Source organism: Vanellus vanellus (assembly GCF_965231255.1).
Source record: "Vanellus vanellus genome assembly, chromosome: 1".
Classification (NCBI taxonomy): Eukaryota; Metazoa; Chordata; class Aves; order Charadriiformes; family Charadriidae; genus Vanellus; species Vanellus vanellus.
In genome coordinates, this window is record NC_138905.1 from 191509336 (window position 1) to 191528897 (window position 19562).

The window sequence follows — 19562 nt, forward strand, 5'->3', positions numbered from 1 at the left end:
GAAACCTTATTATAATACGTAAATCCTAACTGTGCCTGTTTAACTTCATTTGTAAGGGCACGAAGACAACCAGATGATTGTTAATCTTGTAAACTGTATCGGGAGACTTAATGTCTGAGACATGTTCGCTCACATTTCCTCTTCTCAGTCTATACTAACATTGCTGCTGTTGTTTCAATTCTGCTCATTTTCTGTTTTAAAACATATAAAAGCCTAAAAACCTTTCTTTAGGTTGTTTAGTTTTTTGCTAGGAACAAAATATTAAAATAACTGAAGACACAACCAGAAAGTAAAGAATAGCAGCAGTTTGTTTTCCTAGCATCACAGAAAAGTCTAGGTTGGAAGAAACTTTGGGACATCATCTGGATCAAACTTGTGTAGAACGTGGGGCCTTAGGTTAGGCAATTCAACTCTGTCCTAGCCCTGTGGAGCTGAGACTTCAGTATTTGCAGCAAGGGAGATTCTACCACTTCTCTGGGCATCCTGATCTCATGGTGATTAATTTCTTTTCTTATATCCAGCCAGAATTTTCCCGAACACACTTGCCCACTGTCTCTTGTCCAGTTCTCACAGATCCTTGTGAAGAGAGTATCTTCACCTCTTTTGTAACTACCTTTGGGCATTGGAAGACTGTGATTAGATCTCTCCCGATTAAACTTATTTTTTCTAGGCAGAGTAAACCCAAGTTCTTCAACCTTTCTTTCTGCGTCAGGTTCTGCAGCCCTCTAATCATGATGGCCCTCTTATGGACTGTCTCCAGTTTCTCTTGAATTGGGAGGACCAAAACTGGACACAGTATTCCAGCCTAAAAATTGCTGAGTAAAGTGGCGTAATCACATCCCTTGTTCTGCTGGCTAAATTCTTGCAGTCCATGAAACAATTTGCCTTTGCTACTTGAGGGTGCTTTGCTGATTCGTTTGGCTTGCTCTCCACCTGGTCCCAAGGTCCTACTCAGCAGAGCTGAAAAAAGAAAAGCTGACTAGCCAGTCAGACCCCAGACTGTACCGCTGTTCCATCCTGGGTGCAAGACTTTACATTGTTTGTCAAAACTCACACAGTTCTTGCTGATGCAATCTTCCAGACTGTCAAAGTCTGTATGGTGGCTCTTCCTTCCAGCGTATCTCTCTGCTCCTAGTTTGGTGTCATAAGCAAACCTGGGGAGGGTGCATTCACTCGTGTCATCAACATCACTTCTGAAGATGTTGAATAGTACCTGACATGGTATTGACTGCTGAGGAAATCGAATCTTGAGCAACTGCCAATTTGTCTTTGAACTATTAACCACTATCCTTTGAGCCCGGCATTCTGCCAGGTTTTCCACACCCATCTTGTGGTCCATCTGTCCTGCCTGTATCTTACCAGCTTGTCTACATGGATGTTGTGGGAGACCGTGTCAAACAAAAATCAGGGTAGATGATGTCCACAGCTCTCTCTTCATCTATTGAGCAAGCTGGTTCATCATAGAAGGCACTCAGGTCGGTTGAACATGATTTACCCTTGATAAATCTAATCACCTTCTTGTCCTTCACGTGCCTGTAAATTACTACCGTGACAACCTTTGCCCTAATTTTCCCTGGGACTGAAGGGTTTATATGACTTTTGTTGTTGTTAGTACAACTTACCCATAGAAACACTTTTTTATCTTTGAATGTATTTCCTTAAAAGAAGGTACTACAGTAGCATGAGCACTCTACTTGATTCATCTCAATTATTCATGTTTCTTTAGCAGTTAGTAAAGCATCACTTTTTGCTCTTTACTTAATTACATTAAAATATTTTACCTCAATGGGAAGGGAATTGCAATTAAAATTTTAATGCTTCCAAATTCCTTCAGTGAAAGGTTAAACTGGCCTCTTTGCTGTATGTCTTTTTCATCATCTTTTGTTTCCATGCTTTTATAAAGGTTTTTTCTCATGCATATATTTCGTTATCCATAAATTGTGCAAGTCCGATAAACAAGAGTTGTTCTTAGACCTACATAATTTCTGAGTATCTTAGATGGTGTTTAAAAAAACAAGTTTTCAGATCCTTGCCTCGAAATAAAGTGGCTTGTGCTATATCAAGCACCCGCAGATTCCATTAACGTCACTGAGATTTGCATGTCCTGATTACCTTTTACAGTCAGGCAACTCTTAAGTGTCCTAAGTCGAAGCCTAACTTTCTGAACCAACATTTCAAGTTTGCGGAATATGGAAGGTTTATTTGATTTGTGAAAATTTTTTTTGCCTTTTTTTTTTCAGTTTCACAATTACTAGGGTTTTTTTTCGCTGGTAGTGTGCAGGAATTTTTAATTTCAGTATAGTGATTGTCTAACTATGGGACTAATGAAAATGTAAAATGAAGGTATATAATAGCTTTAGTTCTTGTGTGATAATTTAGTACAAAGCTATCTGTCAAAGCATACATATAAATTAATTTCACCTCACCATTAACAGTGAATAGCATACCACTAGCCAGTGCATTTGTTCTGTTTATAATATTTTTTATATATTTGCAGGTCATTGCCTATAACTCAGAAGGGAAAAGCAGTCCAAGTGAGACAGTAGAATACATTACTTGTCCAGACAAGCCTGGAGTACCTTCAAAACCCACAGTGAAAGGAAAAATTCATGCACAGAGTTTTAAAATAATCTGGGGTAAGATTGTTGTCCAGTTCTATTTAGAGAATGTCCTCTGTCTTTTACATATATTTAAAATATTTCATATATATATATTTGTATATAGAAGGCCAGGTTTTACTTCAATAACACATCAGTCAACTGAGCCATTATGATCCCTTTTCATGGAACTAAGAGAAAAATATTAATTGAAAATACTTAGGGTGGCAGTGTAATAGTGTAATTACATGGGAAGAATAATATACAAATTGCAATAGGGACTCTTCTTGCAGGGGACTACAATAATTTAAAAAACAGAAGTGTTAATTTGTGTACTAAGAAGTTCTATTTCTCTGGCACAAAAAGTAGATGCCATGAAATTCTGTGTTTTTATCAAAAGAGAAGATCCAGGTTCAGCCTGTCTCTTCAAAGTATTTGGTTTTGATGGATAAATGTTTTTATTTGCTAAGGAACTTGAGAAACTTTTCCTTAGGCTCAGGTCTTTTTAGCCTTATGCTGTGAAACAGGAGAAGGTGAAACAGTACTGTGTGATGCAGTACTTCAGCAGAAAACCAAACAGTTAAAGGTTTTATTTATTGTCACAGGTAATGAAAGTCTTAACTATTTCTGTTTAATAGTGTGTTTAATTATTTTGCGTTAATAAGAAGAAAGTTACTTGTAGAGTATAAGCAGTACTCTGCAAGTCCAGTTGTGCATCTTTCCAGAGTGCTTTGCTACATTAGGGCCTGATACTTGATCTTTTGTGGATGATACATAATGTATGATGTTAGTAGAAATACCTGATTTGTAAATCAAAAACTATCTCAAATATCTATTTATATATAAAACCTTTAATAGTCATTATTTTGAACAGTAATACTCTTGGATTTTTTAATAAGTGATGATTAATGTGATAACTTACTTTTTCATTTGGAGTAATTTGTTACCTTCCAATCAAAAAAAGTTCTGTGTGTTATATAACGTCTCCTTTTATTTAGGAGGTGTGATATGATATGTAACCCTTGCCTAAGAGCCAACACCATTTCATCCAGCACACACATAATGTAACGTTATGGGAGCAGTACCCTTCTGTGTTAAAGTATCATGCTGTCTTTATATTTGTCCAAAATGTTGATTTTCCACATTATTTTAATTCTGCTGTCCTCTTAAGTCAGCTCTGAGAAAGAGCAGTAGGATTATATGTCAAAGATACGTCTGTAGGTTTGTAACTTGTACATGAGTATTGTACCAGGGAGGATAGTGCACTCAATTTCTAGTGATGCATTAAAAATTTAAGAGATTAGGTTTTCAGTGTAGAACAACTGACTTCTGTTCTCTCCCAAAATATTTAAGTTTTTGAAATCCTGCCCTTAAATAACTTTGAAATATTCTTATATGTAAATCAGTATGATAACCTTTTCCTATCTGTCGTCCAAATTACAGGACCATTAGGATCTACGTTCCTAAACCCATAATCAGGCAGCCTTCTACAGCGCTTCAGACTAACTGAAATGTTTGCTGTGGCATCTCCCAGGTGCCTGATTCACTTGTTGCTCTTCATCTGTAGAGTATAAAGTAGGTTTGAGGGCTGACAGCTTCACATAGTGGAGAATTTGAGTGATTTGTGGCTGTCCTGAACTAGGATGCTACGCTACGGCTAGTTAGGATGCTATCTGTCTAAATAAGCACCCATCTCCAGTCAGCTGTTGATTTTGCCTTTTGTAAATTCTGCCCGAAAGCTACAAAACCATTTAATTTACCTCACTTAGTTGGAATATTGCTGTTTTTTATAGATCCACCAAAAGACAATGGAGGAGCAGCAATAAATACATATGTTGTGGAAATGTCTGAAGGCTTAAACGGTAAGTGTTAGGAAGGAGCGTATGTTGATGTTCAGCTGTGTTCTTCTCTGCTTATGTGCACCTGTGGGAAGAGTAAAATGTGTATTATGATAGGGAAAGTTATTGCCAGGGACTGCCATTAGAAAAATAGGGATGATGATGCTTGTATACCAGAGGGTTTTTTTCTATGGCTTGGAAAGAAGATCCCACAAAACTCTGTCGAAAGAGATGCTCCATGTTTAACTTACCAATTAGGTGTATTCTGTTTTGCAAATGAAATTACACATTTCAGATATTTTAGGGCAAGAAGACAGGGCCATGTAGCTCTGTTGGATATGTGACAGATGAAAGAGAAACTTGTGCTCAGTTTGTCACTATTAAAGGAGAGCAGTAGTGCAGTTAGGATAAGTGTTTCTACTATTTGCTTTTCTGCCCTTTCATACAGAAGGGAAATTTCTAAATATTTCTAAACTGGACATAAAGCTATCCAGCTAAATTATTTGAAAATCTAGACCTCTTAAGTAACATTATTGAACTCAGAAACACATTTTCTTATTGAGAATGAAAGTTTATACTTCTCCAGTGCTGTGTCAGATTAAGACAATGCACTGTCCCCAAATTGTAATGGCAGGCCTGTCAGGGGTCTCAGCTGTGGTTCTTTTGATACTTAAGTCTATCACTTTCCTTACTCCATCGTGTGTCCACCTTAAGTCACTTTTGGAATTATTTACCCGAGCCTTTCATGCGGATTTAGTGAGCTGTGCATTACATTTCACTACCAGTCCTCTAAATTCTGTGATGTATTGAGTTGTTGGAGATTTAATTGAAAGTCCCCAGGTTCCCTGCTTAATCTCTTCAAAAGAGAGAGAGAGAATCCTAAAGAGTATCTGATTTAAGAATCTGCCTGAATAACGAAGAATGAAATCAGTATTTCAGGTGGTGTGGGGCCATTCAGGAATACAGGAACAAGCTTTATCAATTGTAAACTGTAGTTACAGTCTGCAAAATTAACGTTGTAATTAAAAGTTTCTTTTCCGTGGAAAATTTTGCTTTTGTATCTTTCCTATTTATTTGGTTATGATGTTTGAATGTGCTTGCTGGCCCAGTAATAACTACTTCATTAAAAGTAAATTCTCTCCTAGTTAATGTGAATGTCAAATAAGGAAGATATTTCACTTCAGCAGATCTACACAAATTTATCTAGAAATCTAGCTTTATGAAATGATTGGATCTTTTTCTGGGAAACTAAAAGCAAGCCTTAAATATTTTTGATAAACATCAGGCACACGTTTATTTAGTGAAGCTCGGATACCTGTTGTGGCTGGTACTGAAGTGTGGCAAATTACGCCTTGGTTCATCGCACACTTATTTTTAACCTTTCAGGAAACAAATGGGACACGGTATACAGCGGAGCTGCTCGGGAACATGTGTGTGACCGACTAAATCCTGGCTGTTCCTATCGCTTACGTGTATATTGCGTTGGGGAAGGAGGACAAAGCATGGTAATATGAGCTAATATTTTTAGTAAATAAGATTTCTCTCTCTTTAAGAAAATCTAGTCCAGTAGTTAATACGAAAATATTGTACAGAAGTGCCTAAAACAGTAGCCATAATTAGTACCTCAAAAAGGTTCCAGTATTGATGCACAGTGTTTCAAATTTCTGCCCATCTCTTAAAGAAATAAATGTGAATATTCTTTTCCGATGCTATCTTTTGTTTAAAGCGCTTTTTCTTATATACAGAAACAGAAATGATGTCTTTTCCTGTGTGATACGTTGATAGAATGTAATTTCTTAAGGCCTAACCCAAGACAGCAGTGTAAATTTAATGTTTTCCATGTGGTCAGTGGAGTAGCCTGTTGGAGCAGCCAAGTCAGCCCAGCAGGCTGGGGAGGACAGAGTGTTTCCTGAGGCTTAACAGGGTTGTGCTCCATAGTCTCTTCCCATGCTGTCTCAGCCACAATCAAAGTGTTTACGTTGCCCTACATTTCAGTATTCCCAAACAATTGGGTGTGCCTTACTATGCTCCCTCCTATACACACACACGCACACGCTTGCAGTGTCACCTCTGTGGTGTAGTTCAACTTCCAGTGCCAAAAGTCATGCTGTATTCTTCTCACTTCTTCCCAGCAGTGAGTGTAACAAAGCCATCCCTGGCTTTCTACAGACTTCCAGCGGGGCTTCATTGCCAAGCTGATCTCCTGAAAATCTTAAAACCCTGCATTCTTGGTGTTTGCCATTGCTTCCCCAGCCCCCCTTTACTATATGAAATTCATGTGTTCTTCCTCCACATAGAAGTCTCCCACAAAGATAGCCTTGACCACAGCTGCCTTGGCTTAAGAATAAATCTGAACACCATCAGTGCTGGCTCAGCTGCAATGCTTTCCCTCTCGCCGTAGCTCAGCTTGCTGTTGTACAGGGGGAGAGGGAAGGCGGTATACCTCCCAGTCACCTAACCACAAGCGCATGTATGTCTTTGGAGTCTTTTGCTCTGCCGACCTCCTTCCCCACAGCCCAACCCTGTTAGTTTAGAATAAACATTATTGGAGTACCAAAGAGAAGATAACTTTCAGAAAGTCATGATACTTTCTGAAGGTGTCAGAAATCAACAAAAGAATAGTAAAGAAAGTTGTAATGAAACTTTTCTGTAGCTTGTTGTGGATGTATGCCTCCTGAGAAATATTCTGCTTTTTAAATAGCATCTGTTGTTCAGTGCAACAATACATTTCAAAGGAACTGAAAAGCAGCAGAGCTTCCAATCTGCTCTTTATGGATCATATGTAGAAAGCAGTTGTGAAATGAGACTCTAAGATGAATCTCTCCGGTAACCTAAAAGGTTTACCAACTTTGTATTTGTTCTGTATGACACTGAAGCTAATAACCCCGCATTGTCTCTGACTCATCTCTGTCTGCATCCAGAATAATCAATGCCATCTGCTGGGTGTTGTTATGCTATGTATTTTTGAACGCACTTCAAATCAGAGGTGGAAGTTTGTTACACATTATTACTAAGCAATCAGAAAGTTGAAATCTCATTTTTTTTAATATCTTCTGATGGATTTCTGCCCACTTTTGCTTTCTGAAAGGTTTTTACACAGAAAGAAGTATACAACTCTTAGATTAAGGTTTTAGGAACCATTAAACTGCAGTTTGATGGGAAAGAGAATTTTACATTAAACAAGTCATATTGCAAGCACCTATAATAAGTTTGTACTAATACTTAAGTACTGTTTTGAATTCTATCCCTTTCATGTGTTCCAAAACACAAAAGCAAAGGTTAATTTTGCATGTTGGGTGATTACTGTAGTGTGTTTTATGAGAAATGTTATGTAGCATGTATCATGAGAAAAACATACCACATCACTTCAGCATCTTCATGTGTTTGAGTTCAAAAAATGGAAGATCCGATTTCTGACTCAAGTATTTGCCTTTACTTGTGGTGTAATTGATAGTGCTTGTTTTGGTATAGATAACTTCATTAATCTGTCTTTGCTTTGTAGGCATCTGATTCTTTACTGGTGCAGACACCGGCAGTGGTTCCTGGTCCATGCCAGCCTCCAAGGCTACAGGGTAGACCAAGAGCAAGAGAAATTCAGCTGCGCTGGGGTAATTGTATTACAACTATTACTGAGTGCGAGGGATCCAAATGTGCTATGTGTTAAAATTAAATAAGCCTTTCTTTCTTATTTTTAGGACCACCTCAGGTAGACGGGGGTTCACCCATTACCTGTTACGGTCTGGAAATGTTTCAGACAGAAACTGATGAACACAGAGAGGTTTACCAAGGCTCTGATGTTGAATGCACAGTAGGCAGCCTTCTTCCAGGGAGGATGTACAACTTCAGACTGCGAGCAGCTAACAAGGCTGGGGTAAGGCAGTCTGAAATGAAATTAGTTGCAGAGACTGCAATCATTATTAAGGATCTTCTCTTTTAAAAGAAGCATTTAGCAGTAATTTTAAAATGAGGATTTCCTAATGTAGAGTCGTTTCATTCACATAGCTTATTGTTGTGTGGGAACAAGCAATTAAACATCAGTTTGTAATAAAGGGGGTTTTAGATGAAGGGAAGAGAAAATAGCTAATTATGTCTTATATCTGAATAATAGCATTGGGAAATGGTTGGGAGATGCCAAGTACTTTATCAAAGCATTGTTGCAACTTTAATTTCATGTGAAGTAAGGTAGTAAATTATTTTCTGTATACAGCTTTGTAAATGGATTGTCCTTTAATTTTACAGCTGTTGGTATTGTAGAAGATAATAATTAGTGTTTCCTGACTCTCTTTTTTTTGTATTTAGTTTAACTTCAGATTATCAGATACAATAATATTTTCTGTGTTTGGCATACTAAATGTGTTTAAGTCAATTGTTGCTGTAGAACAAGCTTTATTTAATTCTGTATCCAAGTTCTTATCTTCATAAAAACTATCATCACCAGTTGACACTGTTTGCAGAGAGGTCTGCAGCTTAAGGCTTTAAAGCACTGACCTAACATTTTATCCCCCTCTGCCAAGAGTGTTTATAGCTCAAGCATTTTTTGAATCCTTTATTTTAGATAGATTAGTTACAAATTGTGTTCTGTTACAGTGTAGCCATCATGTAACTTCAAAAGAAGGATTTGGATAGCACGTTCCTGTTTTGCCTGAGAGAAAATTTGCTATAGAGAAGAAGAGTCTTGCAGCTATTCTGGAGAATAGTCAAATACTTAAATAAATCCTGAATCCACAGTCCACAAAGATTTATTTTATAAGCAAGTAATAAAAAGTTTCAGGCTGCTATTATATGTTCCTACTATAGTAAACTATTATTTAAAAAGCAGTGATTTTATTTTTACAAATTAGTTGTATCAACTCCCTTTTTAATAGTTTGGACCTTATTCGGAAAAATGTGAAATAACTACAGCACCTGGACCACCAGATCAGTGCAAGCCCCCTCAAGTGGCGTGCAGATCTGCTGCATGTGCTCAGGTGTCGTGGGAGGTAAGAATGCCGTGTTACACCTATCTTAACATTATTGTCTTCTCCATTTTTAAGTTCAACTTTAAAAGCTTAAGACTGTATTTTAATCACATTTTTAAACATATTTACCTGATTATCTAATACTTGGTAGGTGAAGCCTTAAAAGTTATTCATCATACCATTATATGACAGCTGCAAGTTGGCAGCCTGCAGGTACTTGAGATCTTACTTTGCTGTTCTGTTTAAGAGTTTTGCCACAACTGCACTGCATTTCTTAAAAATTTTCTTTAATGTAGTTATCTTTCCTCAGAGCAAATATATCCACATAATACAATAGATTATTGTACATTTGCTGTTTTTATAAGCTGATTTAATTTTATGTAATTACATCAGTAATAATGTAGCAAAAGCCTCACAGACTTCCTATAAACCCATAGTATTTAGATGTCTGATTAAAAAAATGCAATAGATAAAAATTAAGCTTGTAAAAAGGAAGATTCTATTTGGGAATACAGTTTAAACAGAGCTTTACAGTGGCTTGAAATGGAGTAAAGTATCTGAGTTACAGAACTCTACAGAAACAAAAGATGAAACTATTTTACCTGGAAGTTAGAGTTCATGCCTCCTACTGGGTATGTCAGAGGAGCTCTCCTTAATTGTCTACAAGGCAAAGCCTTTTGAAGAAATTTCTTACAAAGTTCAGGTGGGATTAATTTGACCAATGTTAGATGTCTGCTTTATAGAATCATGGAATAATTAAGTAGGAGTGGACCTGTAGATGTCATTTAGTTCAGCCTTCTGTTCAAAGCAGACCTAACGTCACATGTAGGTCAGGTTTCTCAGGGCCTTGTCCAGTCAAGTTTTACTTACCTCCCAGGTTGAAGATTCAGCAGCCAGGTAAACCTGTCTCTGGGCAAACTGTATCATGCTGTAGATTTTTTTTTTTCCTTTATGTCCAGTCAAAATATCTTTTACTGGAAGTTGACTCTTGCCTCTTGTTTTGCCACTGTGCCACCTCCAAGAAGAATCTGACACCATCTTCTTTGTACCCTCCCAGTAAGTAATTGAAGGCAGCAGTAAGATCTCCCCTTAGCCTTATCATCTTAATAGCAAACAAACCTTATCTTTTTGTCATGTGTTGCACTCCCCCTTGGTGGCCCTCCACTGGACTTACTCCAGTATGTCAATGTCTATGTGGTATTGAGGAGCCCAAGATGGGACAGAGTACTGGAGATGCAGCCTCACAAGTGCTGAGTAGAGGGGAATCACTTCTCCGTTTAGCATCGCTGCTGTTCTTTTGCTAATACAGCCAGTTCGTAGCTAGCCTTGATCAGATTGCTGAGTTACATTCAGCTTGCTCACTGAGACACAAAGGTTATTTTTTTGGAAAAGTTGCTCCTCAGCCTCTACTGTTCTATCCCAGGTCCGGGACTTAGCTTTTGCCTTTCATCTTCCTGAGTTTTGTATCAGATCCTGCTTGCTGAAATTCCTCTGGTAGCCATACCCTTTACCATATCAAACACTTCCCCCCAATTTGTTGTCATCCCTGAACTTGTTGGCTTGGATTCCCCTACTTCTGTTAAGGTGAACTCCACTAGATCTACACCAGCAACAGGGGTAACATTGAGAAATGACTTCATCTTCACTGACAGTTGCACAGCCGCGTACAGCTGCATACCTGCTGTATGACCAACATATATCATTGCAAATTAGGGAAGGATAAGGGAGTCCCTGTCAGTCACAGCTCAGGAGCATCAAATGTTATCCTGTGAAATGCTGTTTGTATTCAGTCACTTATCTCCCTATAGCCTAATGCTGAAAGTAGTGAATACTGTTCTTTCAAAAGAAGGGGATAGAAAAAACATGCTTTGGAGCAATTATTATCTGCACCTCAGTGTGATTGCTGTCTTTGAATATTTAGCCCAAAACACTAGAAACATTTTTCTTCTATTTTCTTCATGATCTAAGATATTTTTTTGTTGTTGATTTGGGGTGGGCTTTTTTGGCTTTTAGTTTGTCTTTTTTTTTTTCTTGATTACTTCATTGATTGCCGATATCTTCCATAGGCTCTTGTCTTAGCCTGGCACTGGTACGCTTGATCTTAACTGCACTTCAAATTATTATTTCTGAGTAGGATGGAAAACCATTCAACTACCAAAATTGGGAGGCTAAGTTTGGCTTCCTGCGGCAGGTAGTGAAGAAAAATAGGCTACTCGAGCAGGCATTTCAGTCCATGTCTGTGTTGTTGCTTAGGTGCCTGTCCTAGTTGCTTTGCAACTTTATCTTGCAAAAAGACAGAGTGCACAATTTTCTGCTTCCCACTGTGCTTCCAACCTAGTTTCCATGCACAAGAGATGTGATGTGCCTCAAAGGACAAGTCCTTGCATCTGTAATGTGAAGACACTGGCACCAGTGTGCTTTTGCACGTTGTCAGCCCTGTGCTACAGACCCAGTCAGTGAAAACTTTAGTACCCTACATCGCCCTCTCAGGAAGATCATCTCTTGCCATTGACCATTCAGGCTACTGAGCTAACTGCTGCATGCTAAATGATCTCTGTATTTAAGCAACTGAAATCACAATTACTTACTTGGTGTGGAGTAGTCTGCAACAGAAAATAATGTTTTTAAAGTATAGCTGACCCAAGGCCAGTAATGTATTCTGATTTATTTGTATTGTACTACATTAAAAATCAGCAAAGAAATAGGAGGGTAACATTCCTGTAAAAAAAAAAAAAAAAAAAAACCAACACAAAAAAAAAAAAACCAGTTGTTCAAGTTTGGTTGATTTTTTTTTTTTTTTCAGTCAGCAAATTTAACTTCTAACTGTTTGTATCCATTTTGAAGGTTCCAGTGAGTAACGGAGCTGACATCACGGAGTATCGGCTGGAGTGGGGCGGTGTGGAAGGATGCATGCAGATCTCCTATTGTGGGCCTGGGCTCAACTGTGAAATGAAAGGACTTTTGCCTGCCACCATATACTATTGCAGGGTTCAGGTAAAGACCTAAAACTGTTGTTAGTGAAATCTGGAAACGGGAATTGCCCCCACCATAAAAACATGGTCTATTTTGCACTTGCAGGCAGTGAATGTTGCAGGTGCGGGCCCTTTCAGTGAAGTAGTGGCATGTATGACTCCAGCCTCTGTACCTGCAGTTGTGACTTCTCTTTGGGGACTAAGTGAAGATGAAGTTGAAAGTCCACACTATTCTCCTTCCACATGCCTTGCTATAAGCTGGGAAAAACCTTGTGACCATGGATCTGAAATCCTTGGCTACAGCATAGACTTTGGAGATAAGCAGCCGCTAACTGTTGGGAAGGTTCAGACCTATTTTATAGATGGCTTACAGCCGGATACTACCTACAGGTATGCCATGCGCCACTACTTGACAGCCTACTGTTTCTTCCACAAGAGCAGATTCTTTATTTGTTTTGTTTCTTTATATTTTTTTATTCACTGCATCCCTCTCAGAGAAGCATTAGTATGTAGCCATGAAGCAAAAGGAAGCTTTGTAATGATGATAATCATAAATAGATGAGCAGTGTTGGTTTTATTGTCTTTCAAGAGCAATTTATGTTAGTTTGTTTGTGTTATTTTTGTATCTGTCTGGTTAATTTGTCAGTTTAACTGAATTCAGATTACAGATTTGGATTCATAACTGGTTTTGGACTGGTTGTTTCATGGATAGATGGCCTCTAATCTGTTTGACAAGATTAAATCCATCCAAGGAAGGACCATGTCCAGTCTTTATTGACTGTACTGTCTGATCTAATGGCAGCTCATCACATCTTACAATGCCTTTTCTGCAGAAATAGCAAATATTCGGGTGACAGTCAGCATGAAGAATATTGGTTTGAAAACCTATCAATCGATTTGAAATCTCCTTTGAAGAAGTTTAGTTACTTATCATCCCTTACATTTGACCTAAGTGTTACTGAAAAATATAAGTGTAAAAATCCATAATTCTGCCTGAAGACACTCCACATTCCTGTTACAAAAACATATCCTCTGTGTTAAAACTTAAAGGACAATGTCAATCCCACTGAAGTCAGAATTCAAGCCTGCGCTGATTTCAGTATAGTTAGGATATCATCCAGGTCTGCAGTTTTCTAAACCGTTAATGTTAAAGATTTGGTTTTACTTTTTTTGTACATAAGACAAATGTTTCTGTGTGCCTTATAATTATTTAACAATAATGCTGGCAATTTGAAGAGCTGTTACTCTTTGTGTCAACAAACTGAAAAACAAGAAGCTTCTATTGCAAAGATACTTCTGTACTTCTACTCACAAGAGTGCTTTTATAGAATACACTGACAACTCTTTGTGCAAATAAAAATTTGCATATATTAACCTTAGTTCTGTGCTATAATAAGTTAGTATAATGTTAAATATTACTGTCATGAAGGAGAAATATTTATTCATAAGCCTGCACACACATTTGCGTTTCAGTATTTTGAAATTGTGTGGTTGATTGTTTCAGAATTTAATTATTGTGATTACTTTTTTCCAGTTACCTAGATACTATTTTAGACAACCAAATGTTAGTCTGCAAAATGAGATTAGACACGCTTTGCTCTCTATGGCTACCTGTGAGATATGTAAAGATGTAAAGAGCTTCAAATTTTCTGAAGCTTTTTTCTCTGTTTTCTGCTTTTTCCTTTTTAGAAATAAATTTTGTGGCTACTTCTTTTATTTCTTCCTTGTAAACCTAATGCCAGCATTGTTTTCCATGAAGCATTAAAAAAAAAAAATTATCCCTGAATTTTGAGTTCTACAAACAGCCGTGTGTCCTTTGATGACATCTAGTTTCCCCCTCTCCCTTTCCAAGCAGACCCAAGATGGCTTGTGTTTGCAGGCACCCAGAGATGCGTTACCAGTGAAAAGAGCAAGAGAGGTAGCTGGGCACGATCACTTTATTTTCACATGAATCAGATATGTTCCAAAAAGCCCATAAAATTTTCCTGTAGTCATCCTTGAACTCACCTGATGTAATAGCCAAAGATATGGATTCACTTCTTCTGGTGGTGGGGTTTTTTTACCTTCCCTCCTCTCTCCAATGTGGCTATTGAAAATATTGGTACAAGGTCTGCGGGGTCAGGAAGATGGACCACTCTTGGAAGTAGCTGATAAAGCTTTTGCATCTTTTTGCTAATGTGAATGATGCAAATATGCCAACATATTTTTATGTTGAATCAATCCAGCTCCTTAAAATGTGGCAAGGAAAGTGGCACTCCTGCATATTCATGACAGTCTATCAAAGCATAATATTGATAAAAGTCTTCATTGTAGAAAGTACCATCTGTTTGGTACCATTATGCTCTCTTGAATGTGAATAGCGGAAATGACTAGTAACTTTTTAGAATCTAGTTTCAAGTGAATTTATTCTTTCTTTTTTCCAAATACCTAGAGTACGAATTCAAGCCCTGAACAGTCTCGGAGCGGGTCCTTTCAGCCACACCATAAAACTGAAAACAAAGCCTCTCCCCCCAGATCCACCTCGCCTGGAATGTGCTGCATACAGTTCTCAGACTCTTAAGCTGAAGTGGGGAGAGGGAACTGCAAAAGCACTAACTGACTCCATTCAGTACCACCTTCAAATGGAGGATAAGAATGGAAGGTTGGTTTTGGCGTCACTTTAAGCTGCTGTGTATTGCTGTGGTCTGATGCATGGGAGATGGCAGCAAAGGGCAAAATTCCGTATGCTTTGCGGAATTTACAACAGACATAGGAGGTCATCTTGTCTGGCAAGGCAGGAAGGGTCCAGTGTTCTGTGCTGGAAAGTACAAGATCAAAAACTTCATAGTTTTTTTACTTACAGTTCAATATGAGGAGTTTAATGAAAAGTTTCGTATCAGCACACTTTTCTCTCTCTCACGTTTGGTTAAGTATTTTGTCAAAGTATCAAGTCCAATCAGTCTTGTGAATTTTATATACTTGATATTGGGAGGGGGGAATTCTTTAGTCTCTGTTGTCTTTAAATGCAATTATTTTTAGTGGAAAATAAATTCATATGGTACAAATTATTATTTTAAGGTATCCCTCCTCTCATGTTAAATCGGAATGTAAGCTAAGATGGTACAGCAAGTACCCTTGCCTAAATGGTAAAATGAACACTTCTGCTACACTATGTGCCGTGTCTGAATCTCTGGGTTAAGCTTTGGCTTAACAGTGAGGCAAAATAGATCTGCTAGGTGAAATTGCTGTGCTGTAAGGAGGAAAAGAAGTTAGACTCTTAACTGGAAAGAAATTCATGGCCATTACCAAGGACTAGGTCGTGTGCAGGTACCATCTCTTTTACATTTAAAAGAAAAGAAAAAGTCGAAGTAGATGATAACCCCCACAGAAAGAGATAAACGTGTGCTGTGTCCTGGGGATACCGAAATTGAAAATCAAATGAGAGCTGCCAAGATCAGTCTATGTAAGAATTATAACACGAAGGAGAGTGTCCAGTCTACAAAGCTCTCAGAATGGGACTTGGTGTGTGCTCCAAGTGTGACTCTGACCTCCGGTGTAGGTCTGAGTGAGCTGTAGATCGGTCACCCATCTCTGACAATGATGTACAAGGGCAGTTGGATCCATAACCCTTTCTTAGGTGTAGTAAGGGAGAGTTACCTAATTTTGAAAAGCTAACGGTGTTGCGGGAGTAGATGGGCACAAAAAGAAAGCAGTGCACACAGCTGATTGAGAGAGAGAACTGCTATCTTTTCCCATTGTTTCAAGCACAGGAGGGTCTCTGAAAATGCTTAAGATCATTTTTGCCAAGTGACTGTCTGTAGTACTCTCTGTGTAAAACAGATTTTATTTCAAAGACGTGAGAAATAAAAATGTGGCCCTGGAAAACAAGATTACTGTTTTATAGTAATGCCAGAATACTGTTTAACTCTGAAATAAGTATTTCTGGGCTTCTCATTAGATGCTGGGAAATGATGGGAATAGATTTTAAGACAATACTGCAGCTACATTTCTGTGTATGGACTGTAGTCCATTTCTGTGTTTAAAATAAGCTACTCTTTCCATTTTCAGGTTTGTATCCTTATACAGAGGACCATGTCATACATACAAAGTACAAAGACTCAGTGAGTCAACATCATACAAATTTTGTATTCAGGCATGTAATGAAGCTGGTGAAGGTCCCCTTTCTCAAGAATATGTTTTCACTACTCCCAAATCTGTTCCAGCTGCCTTGAAAGGTAAAGGTGCTGCTTTTTTCATGTGGGGGTGGGGGTGGGGGGTGACAAGTTGGTTTTGGTATTGTGTTGTATTTGGGGTATTTAGAATGCTAAGCCCTTTTCCAAGTGCAGGTAGGGATAGTAGGGGAACGCTCCTTTTGTGTAATTACCTGAACCCTAAAATAGAATCATAGAATGGCTTAGGTTGGAAGGGACCTTGAAGATTATCAAGTTCCCAACCCCCTGGCCATGGGCAGGGACACCTGACACTAGACCAGGTTGCTCAAAGCCCCATCCAGCCTGGCTTTGAACACCTCCAGGGATGGGGCATCCACAGCTTCTCTGGGCAACCTGTGCCAGTGCCTCACCACCCTCAGAGTGAAAAATTTCTTCCTAATGTTTAATCTAAACCTGCCCTTTTCCAGTTTGAAGCCATTCCCCCTCGTCCTATCACTACATGCCCTAGTAAAAAATCCTTCCCCAGCTCTCCTACAGGAGATAAGGTCCGCAATAAGGTCTGCCTGGAGCCTTCTCTTCTCCAGGCTGAACAACCCCAACTCTCTCAGCCTCTCCTCATAGGAGAGGTGCTCCAGCCCTCTGATCACCTTTGTGGCCCTTCTCAGGACCCGCTGCAACAGGTCCATGTCTTTCCTATGTTGGGGGCTCCAGAGCTGGATGCAGTACTCCAGGTGCGGTCTCACCCAAGTATTCGCTCCAAAAAGGAGAGACTTTGGGTTTATACATTCTTTGACATAAGAAGGTTTGTACTTCAAGTCCTTGCTTCCCAGGAGGGAGTGACAGGCTGTCACAATAATTTGAACTGAAAATTCTTCCTAGCATGTTTAGAATAATTTTAAGCATAGCAGGTTTTGGGTTTTTTTTTTTTTGCATACGATATACACTTGCAGACACCAAATTTTACTTGGTTTCTCTTGGATGATACCCAAACTAGCAACAGAGATGTGTGCAAATTGGTAGTTGTTGTTGCACAAAACGTTGTAGGAAGAATACATTTGAATCTGAATCTTTTGTTTCGCTGAGACAAAATAGCAGGTGGAATACAGATTTTTACAAGGCGTTAGAATACAAGGTGAAGCGTTGGGGAAAGGAGAGCTAGCTGTCACTTTTGTGGTTTCTCCCTGCAGCACCAAGGATAGAGAGAATAAACGATCACACTTGTGAAATCACATGGGAGGTTCTGCAGCCCATGAAAGGTGATCCAGTCATCTACTGTCTTCAGGTCATGGTGGGCAAAGACTCGGAATTCAAACAGGTATGATGTGTTTAAGTTATTGTATTTTTCTTCAATTAGTATTTGTGATAACTAGTTTAGATTAAAGATTATTGGTTTGCAGTATGTTTTTAGTCACCATGCTAATGTTTTGTTACTAAATAATATAAGGTGGTGTCTCCTAAAACCATTGTCACAGAGAAAAGAGATTTAAGTAATACAAATACTGCAGTAAGTTGCAGCCTCTCTGAGATACACTGATGGTTACTAAATACAACTCGACACCTCAAGTGGTGAGGAAATTGTCCACTAATGGGAAGAACTGACAAAAAGAAAGTATCCACCCAATGGTGCAGAATTGAGACTTAGTAGAAAAAGAGCAAAGGGTTCTCTTTGCACTAAGACTTGTGTGAAGGCAGTAAACAATATTATAAAAGCTTTGGTGTTGTCAAAGTCATACTTCTATACAGAGAGCTGCAGATAGGAAAGACCCCCTACTTATACAACGTAGATATTCAGGTGTAGGGAAAGTTTTTGTATACAATTCACTAATTAGGTTTTTACCATTTCAGTAGTAGGGCATGCAGGGTCAAGCAGTTGAGAGCATGTTTTAATTTCAGGTTTGGTTATCCAAAGATGCAGTTCAAAATGCCAAGCTACAAATTAGTCTTTATTTAAAAGAGGATGTGCAGGGCTAATTTTGCTTCCTTATGAACTGCCTAATAATTGACATGAAATTAGGCTTGGAAACTGTGTTTCACACCATTAAGCAAGCAGGTTTCCTTTCAGAAAGGAAATGCAATTAATTCTGGTATATTGTAATTTTATTATAGGTCAATACTAAATAGATTTTTTCTGTGCTTTGGTAGATTACAGGCCTTAATATTTTCATAATTCACAACCTTTAGTGTAGTACTGTCTTTGTTACGTCCATTTGTTAAATTTTTCAGTAAAAGGTGAACCATAATCCAAGGTGTTTATTGCCTTGCCATGTGAATATTCTTTATTGTAACTTTAAAATTCTTAATGAAACATGAAGTATGTAAGGTGTGGTCTGTGTGGCTTCTAGACACAGTCAAATCATGCTTTGATGAGTAGTGTGCCTTGCCCAATCAGCTGGACAAGAAAATAAAGATGATGCTTTAAGGCTAGAAATAACAAATAGACTGAGGTGCATGATTCCTTTTGCCTCTCCAGAACAGTTTAGTGCAGTAAATTAAAATAAAACGAGAAGACTAGTTTGCAAAAATTGAAATTGGAACAGTCAAGAAGTAAATACCGTGGAAACAGCCTTTAAAATACTTGGGCATGATGGTGACAATTTTCTTTGACATGGACAAAAAGTAAACAGCCTGGAAGTCCACTCCAAGCTGTGTACTACTGTTCCCCTGCCAAAACTTCACTCTCCTCTCCTCCTTCTCCCTGATCTGTCAGCCAAGTTGCTCGTGTCATTGCTCCCTACATGCTTCAGACAAAACCAGTTAGTAATCTGCTCTTTGAGCTATATACATCAGTCAAAGGGGTTGAGAAGCAACCTGATAAATACCCCAGCAAACACATTTGAGGGGAAGGCAACTTCTGGCAAGGCACTTGGGGACAAGCAGCTGAGGACGGTAACCCATGCCAGCTGGCGCAGCTGGAGCTGGAGTAGGATGTGTGGCTGTGGCCTGTTTGCTCGCTACCAAATGCATGACACAAATTAGCAGAATTTTGAGGAAGCTGCACTTCCGATGACCTGCCCTGACTCCATATGGGAACAATTTCATGAGAGAA

At 38.6% G+C, this 19562-nt stretch overlaps 1 protein-coding gene across 1 annotated transcript in view; it reads left to right on the forward strand.

Moving 5' to 3' along the window:
• Nucleotides 1-19562, forward strand: part of FNDC3A (fibronectin type III domain containing 3A) — a 123553-nt gene that overhangs the window by 101900 nt on the left and 2091 nt on the right. The window contains exons 15-25 of the mRNA XM_082481638.1: nucleotides 2498-2636; nucleotides 4391-4459; nucleotides 5822-5940; nucleotides 7938-8043; nucleotides 8131-8306; nucleotides 9301-9414; nucleotides 12238-12387; nucleotides 12472-12755; nucleotides 14797-15006; nucleotides 16413-16579; nucleotides 17704-17831. Of these exons, the coding sequence (XP_082337764.1) occupies nucleotides 2498-2636; nucleotides 4391-4459; nucleotides 5822-5940; nucleotides 7938-8043; nucleotides 8131-8306; nucleotides 9301-9414; nucleotides 12238-12387; nucleotides 12472-12755; nucleotides 14797-15006; nucleotides 16413-16579; nucleotides 17704-17831 (1662 nt within the window). The remainder of the gene's footprint in view (nucleotides 1-2497; nucleotides 2637-4390; nucleotides 4460-5821; nucleotides 5941-7937; nucleotides 8044-8130; nucleotides 8307-9300; nucleotides 9415-12237; nucleotides 12388-12471; nucleotides 12756-14796; nucleotides 15007-16412; nucleotides 16580-17703; nucleotides 17832-19562) is intronic.